General features: G+C 49.2%; 1 protein-coding gene across 1 annotated transcript in view; it reads left to right on the forward strand.

Moving 5' to 3' along the window:
- LOC145391844 (paired box protein Pax-6-like) overlaps positions 1–7,500 on the forward strand; it is a 229,355-nt gene that overhangs the window by 55,485 nt on the left and 166,370 nt on the right. The window contains exon 2 of the mRNA XM_080266332.1: positions 3,348–3,409. Coding sequence (XP_080122458.1) covers positions 3,348–3,409 — 62 coding nt within the window. The remainder of the gene's footprint in view (positions 1–3,347; positions 3,410–7,500) is intronic.

A 7,500-nucleotide genomic window follows, 5' to 3' on the forward strand; every position in this document is an offset into this window, starting at 1 on the left:
ATTTGCCCCAATAACGAAGAGGATAAAAATAAATGCTTTTTTTCATTATATAATATCGATTATAATTCTGCATTCCTTTCACTGATATTAAACTGGACTGTCTTTTACGTGAAATCGAACCTTAGCACATTCTCACAGGCAACTCATTCTTCCTGTTTTGCACTGTCATCTATTGAACACTATATAGTCTTTTCACTAATTCTACACTACCCATATCTAGCACTAAGTAATCTATTTCCAGTAACTCTACACCACTATCATCGCTATCACTCCATCATACATCACCACACCACCACATCAAGATCATCATTACCACTATCACCATCACCACTACAGCATATCATCACCATCACCAACACCAAAACCAATACTACCATCATTATATCACCTAATCACCACTATCTCCATCACCATCACCACCACAGCTACCACCATCATCACCATCATAACCACCACCACTACCACCATCACCACCACCACCACAACCAATATCACCACCATAGCTACCACCATCATCACCATCATAACCACCACCACTGCCACCATCACCACCACAACCAATACCACCACCACCACCACAACCAATATCACCACCATCACCACCACTACCACCACCGCCACCACCACAACCAATACTACCATCATTGCACCAGCTAATCACCACCATCACCACCACCCCTACATCACCACAATGACCTCTTGGGGTGGGTGGTGATGAGGCTGGTGTCATTTCCATACAATAGGTGACATTTCTGGGTAGGGGAGGTGATGGGTGAATGGGTGGCCTCTCTCTCTCTCTCACACACACACACACACACACACACACACACAGTCTTTCATCTTCATCTCCCTCATTCTTTTTCCTCTTCTGTATATCATCATCACCACTATCATCATCATCATCATCATCATTCTCCCACACACTCCTGCCTTCTCTCTCTCTCTCTCTCTCTCTCTCTCTCTCACACACACACACACCCACCCACACACACACACTCTATAATCTTCTCGTTTCCCTTCCTTTTCTTCTTCCTCTGCACATACTCCTCTCTCTCTCTCTCTCTCTCTCTCTCTCTCTCTCTCTCTCTCAGATGTTGCCCTGATTGAGTCATAACTTAACGACACCACCACAATGGCCCCCACCATCCAAAATCCATTTTTTTTTATTTTCTTTGTTTTTCCTAGTTTTTTCTCCTTCCTCTACCTCCATTTATCTATCACTGTATCTATCTGTCATTCCTTCTCCACATCTATCTATCAGTGTCGCTAAAACTCTATTATTATTATTATTATTATTATTGTTATTATTATTATTATTATCATCATCATCGCTGTTGTCTTTATTTATGCACCTTGTTTCGTGTGTGTGTGTGTGTGTGTGTGTGTGTGTGTGTGTGTGTGTGTGTGTGTGTGTGTGTGTGTGTGTGTGTATGTCCTCTAACCTTCCATTCATTCCAGTATCTTTTATTCTCTCTCTCTCCATCTACCTGTCACTTTCTCTAAATCTATCTATCAGCACCTAGAGCTTTACATCTATTTTTTCACTTAATTTTTCAGTCCTCCTCCAGATCATTCCGGTAGGCTATTTATCTATCTATCTATCTATCATTCCCTTTCTGTCTATTGCTCCCTCTCTATCACTCCTTCTATATATCTATCTTCCTCGTTATTTTTTTCCTTTCTATAATTCCCTCTATCTATTTCTGCATCTATCAGTCATTCCTTCTATCTATCGCATTCCTTCGTTTTATCTATCGTTCTCTATAATTCATGATTAGTTTGTTTATATTTTTTCTTTTTGTCTTATTTTTGTCCTGTTAATTGCTCTCTCTCTCTCTCTCTCTCTCTCTCTCTCTCTCTCTCTCTCTCTCTCTCTCTCTCTCTCACACACACACACACACACAAAATCCCATCTCTTCTAACTCTTCTTTCCTTCTCTCTGCTCAAACACCTCTCTCCCTCTCTCTCTCTCTCCCCCACATAGCCATACATCTCTCCCTTCCTTTTATCAGTCTCCCCTTAATAATAAATCTCCCCCACTTCCGGTGCATCACCTGAATACCTATACAGTACACCTCTAAGACCCTTCAATATCCCCCCCCCCTCTCTCTAGCCTTTCCCCTTCCTCCCCACAGGCCTCCTTCTGTGTCCAATCCCCTCTCCAAGACCCCACTATATCCTCCCTCCCTCTTCCCACTCCATCGCCTCTTTTTCACTATCCCCCTTCCCCTCTCTCCCTTCCACCCCCTCTCCCAAGCCACATCACTCATTTCCCCCTCCTCCTACTTCATCACCTCTTCCACATCTCTCCTCCCTCCCTTCCAATTCCACCCCCCCACCCCAGAAGTCTCCTCCACCTCCCCATATTTCACTACCCCAAATAGGTCTTCCCCATAAACAATACCCCCCACCCCCTACACCCTTCCTACCCTTCTCCCCAGCCCCACAACCCCAATTCCGTTATATCTACCCTACTAACTCCCCTCCCTCAACACAGCTCCCCTCCCCCTCTCCCTGCTCCAATATCCCCACACAGGTCTCCCCCTACAGTCATCTCCCACCCACTGACATCCCTCCCATTCCTCTCCCCACCCTCCAATCCACACCACATTCTTCCCCACCACTGACATCCCTCCTACCTCTCTCCCCACCCGCCATTCCACACCACATCCCTCCCCACCCTCCCTCACCCCCTCAACTCCCCATCCAAGCCACAGGATCAAACACCAACACACACACCATCCTCTCTTAAGCCTGAATCAGTCTCAAAAAGGGACCCTTGTAAGTTGGTCAGTTTGGTCAGTTTGTGGTCTCGGGGTTTTGTTGACATAGCCTGGAGGGAGGAGGAAGACCGAGGGGGAGGGAAAAGAGGGGGGAGAGGAGGGAGGAAAGAGGGGAAGGGGAGGGGGAACCTAACGTCACAAAAGGGCGACCAACAGAGAATCTTTTGATGCACTTAAAACTAATTTTTCTCTTTCCTGGCGGTTTGACACCCGACACAGGTGCTGAAAAGGAGGTGTTGGGGGTGAAAGAGGGGGTAGGGGGGCGAGGAGAGGGGAGGGAGGGGTGAGGGAGGAGTGGGGGAGGGGCAGGGAGGGTGGGGGAGTGGCGGGGAGGAGCGAGTGAACAGAGGAGGAGGAGGAAAAGGAAAAAGGATTGTGAGACGAAACAAGACTCAGGAAGCGAGTCAAGAGTGAAAAGAGGTGTGTGTGTGTGTGTGTGTGTGTGTGTGTGTGTGTGTGTGTGTGTGTGTGTGTGTGTGTGTGTGTGTGTGTGTGTGTAATAATTATAAGATGCCCCACATAAATTCTGTATCTTATTAATTTACTTCTTTTTCTTTCCCCCAGACGACCAGCCGTCAAAATTGCCCGCCAGGATAGTAACACGGTGTTCACGATGCCCCATAAAGGTAACACAGCCCTAACACACCTTAACACCTGCACCATAACACACCATAACACCCCACACCAGCACCATAACATTAACATATCCCTATCAAAATATATCCCTACCACCCTCCACCTGCTCCATAACACACACTACACCTGCACCATAACACACCCTACACCTGCACCATAACACACCCTCCACCTGCACCATAACACACCCTCCACCTGCACCATAACACACCCTCCACCTGCTCTATAACACACCCTACACCTGCACCATAACACACCCTCCACCTGCACCATAACACACCCTCCACCTGCACCATAACTCACCCTACACCTGCACCATAACACACCCTCCACCTGCACCATAACACACCCTCCACCTGCACCATAACACACCCTACACCTGCACCATAACACACCCTACACCTGCACCATAACACACCCTCCACCTGCACCATAACACACCCTACACCTGCACCATAACACACCCTACACCTGCACCATAACACACCCTACACCTGCACCATAACACACCCTGCACCTGCACCTTAACACACCTTCTTCTACACCTTAACACCTCACATCTACGCCCTAGCATCCTACACCTACACTACACAACTACACTAGTCACTCTCTCTCTCTCTCTCTCATCTTGCACCTACATCCTTCAGTACTTCTCTAACACCTTAACACACACACACACACTGTTTTGTGAATGATTAGCTTTGAGTGTTTGCTTTAAAGATCATTCTCTCTCTCTCTCTCTCTCAAATCCTTCACTATCAGCCATTCATTTCCATTATCAACTCTCTCTCTCTCTCTCTCTCTCTCTCTCTCTCTCTCTCGGCGTCTTTCATGCTCCCCAACTAATCCTCTCTTCTCAACCCTCTCCCCCCCCTCTCTCTCCCACTCACTCTAATCCTCTCTTTAATTTCTCTAACTACTCTCTCTATTGCCGTGTGTCCGTGTGTCTGTCACTCGGTCTATTAATAGCTCTTTATATCCTTATCTGAATCTCTCTCTCTCTCTCTCTCTCTCTCTCCTATTCCCCCCCCTCTCCCCTTCAGTCTTCCACCTCTGTTTTCCCCTCTTTCCCCTTCCCCCTCCCCTCCTTTTAAGTTAATTTCCCCCTCTCTTTCCCCTTACCTTTCTTCCCCTCCCTCAATTCCTTCGCATCCTTCCCCCTCCCTCCCCCCTCCTCTCCCCTCACTTCCTTCCCCTTACTCTCCCCTCACTTCCTTCCCCTTACTCTCCCCTCCCTTCCCCTTACTCTCCCCTCACTTCCTTCCCCTACTTTCCCCTCATTTCATTCCCCTCCTCTCCCCTCACTTCCTTCACCTACTCTCCCCTCACTTCCTCCCCCTACTCTCCCCTCACTTCCTCCCCCTCCTCTCCCCTCACTTCCTCCCCCTCCTCTCCCCTCACTTCTTTCCCTTACTCTCCCCTCACTTCATTTCCCCTACTCTCCCCTCACTTCTTTCCCCTACTCTTCCCCTCACTCACTTCATTCCTCATATATCTCCCCTCTCATTGAAGTCCTGATTCCCTGCCCCCCCATCTTCATTTCTGTCAATTTCCCCTTCTTTCCTTCACCCTCCCTCACCTCCTCACATCTTCCCTCACTCCTTCCCCTTTCCTCGTCTTCACTCCCTCCCCTTCCCTCTTTACTAATCCACTCTTTCCCCTTCCCTCTTCCCCACTCCTTCCCTTCCCTCTTTCTCACTTCCCCATTTATTCTTCTCCCCTCTCCACTCCCCCATTCCTTCCTTTCCCTCTTTCCCACTTCTCCTCCTCCCCTCTTCACTCCCCCATTCCTTCCCCTTCCCTCTTCTCCACTCCCTCCCGCCTTCCCTCTTCTCCACTTCTTTCCCCCTTCCCTTCCATTTTAAACCTCTCTCTCTCTCTCTCTCTCTCTCTCTCTCTCTCTCTCTCACTCTCTCTCTCTCTCTCTCAGCCCCCCCATTCTTCCCCCCTCTTCCTCTCTCCACCTCCTTCATTACGCCAACGTCTTCAAGTGCTTATTCTTACCAACACCAAACAACTTTACTTACCTTGGGAGAGACCTAAGCACTGGAGGGGTTAGACAGAGCCATCCTTAACCCCTTTACTAATAAAAATCCCCCCTACAGCTCAAGAAAATCGTCTGGAGGTAGATAGAAGAAGAGATGAATTAGTTTATCTTGGGTCTGCTCTCTCCTTCCGCCCTCCTTGCAGCTTAGTTCCCCCTTCATCCTTATTTCCCCCCCCTTTATCTCACCCCCAACAAACCCCTCCTTCCCCTCTCTCTCTCTCTCTCTCCCTTCTCACTAAGACCACTCAAGCCCTTTCTACCGTCTCATTGTCGATCTTCCTCTCTCTTCCTCTCTATCTTTACCCTCCTTACTTCATACCTCCATTTCTCTTCATTCCCTTTCTTCCTCTCAATCATTCATGCTTTCCTTTCCATTCCTGTCCCCCTCCCTTCATTCTATCCCCACCTCATTCAAGGCCCCCTTTCTCTAAGCCCCTACCTTATTCTTCTCCCCCCTCCCTCCCTTCACTCAAACTCCACCCCCTACTTCATCTAAGCTCCCCCCTCTCCCTCCCCTCTCTTTTACGCATCCCCCCTTTTTCCCCTTCTATCATTCCTTTCTCACTTCATTTGAGCCCTACCTCTCCTTCCCTTCCCTCCTCTCTCACTCTCTTTCATTCATGTCCTACCCCACACTTCATCTAAGCCTTTCTCCCCCCTTCACATCACCCTCCTTCTCCCCTTGTCTCTTTACCTTCTCTCCCTCACTTCATTTAAAGCTCCCCTCTGCTCTCCCCCCTCCCTCCCCTCCATTTAACCCAGCTCTATCTCCCCTTTCATTCAACCCCCACCCTTCTCTTCATCTATGCTCCCCAACTCCCCCCTTTTTAAAACCTCCCTTTATCCCCTCCACTTCATTCAAACCCCACTCTTCATTTCATTGACTCCCCCTCCCTTCTCCCTTCATACAACCTCCCTTTACCCCTCCTCTCTTCACTCAAACCCCATCCCTCACTTTAACTAACCACCTCTCTCCCCTACACCTACATTTAAAGCTCCCTCTCCCCCTTCCCCCTTCATTTAAGCCCCCTCCCCTCCCTCTCTTCATTTAAGCCCCCTCTCTCACCCCTCCCCCTCTTCATTTGAGCCCCCTCTCTCCTCCCTCTCTTCATTTAAGTCCCCTCTCCCCCCCTCTCTTCATTTAAGCTCCCTCTCCCCCCTCCCCCTCTTCATTTAAGCTCCCCACGCCCCCCACTTTGGAATTAATGTGTTTTGCCCGTCACTTGCTCCCCCATTTGCCAAAACAGATCAGTGAGGGATTGGCAGGCTCACAGGAGGGGAGGGGTGGGGAGGGGGGAGGGAGGGGAGGGGAGGGGAGGGGAGGGGAGGGAAGGGGAGGGGGGAGGGAGGGGAGGGGACGGGAGGGTAGGGGGAAGACATGGAGGAACAGCAAGAGGAGGAGGGAAGAACAGAAGGGATAGGAGAGGAAGAGAGGAGGATGAAAAGGAGGAGAGATAAAGAAAGAAGGAAAAGAGGAGAAATGGACGAGGAAGAAAGAAGAGAGAGAAGAGGAAGAGAGGAGGAGGAAAAGAAGAGAAAAGAGGAGGAAAATGGAAGAAGGGGAAAGGAGAGGAATCAGGAGAATGGGGGAAAAGGCGAGGAAGAGAACGGAAGAGATGGAGGAAGAGGGGAGGAGGAAGAGGGGAGGAGGAAGAGGGAAGAACAAATGAGAGACGTGGAAAGGGTGGGGAGTGGAAAGAAGGGAGAAAAGAAAGGGGGAGAGACTGAGGAAGAGAGGAGGAGAAAAAGAGAAGTGGGAGCAGAGAGGAGGAAATGGAAGAGTAGAAGAGAATGGAAAGGAAGTGGAAGAGGGGTGGAGATTGGTGGGGGGAGGGGGTAAGAGAAAGAAGAGATAGAGGAAGAGAAAAGGAATACGTGGGAGTGAAGTGGAAGAGGAAAGAGAAGAGGAAAGTGAGGAAAGAGGGAAAAGGGGGAGAGAAAGGGAAAGAGAGGGGAAAGTAGTGCATGAAAGGAGAGAAGATGGAAAAGGAAGTAGAGTAAAATGAAAGAGGGAGAGAAGGGAAGGGCAGAAGG

The sequence above is a fragment of the Coenobita brevimanus genome, chromosome 20 (assembly GCF_032717465.1).
Source record: "Coenobita brevimanus isolate Jiangsu-jjx chromosome 20, ASM3271746v2, whole genome shotgun sequence".
Taxonomy (NCBI): Eukaryota; Metazoa; Arthropoda; class Malacostraca; order Decapoda; family Coenobitidae; genus Coenobita; species Coenobita brevimanus.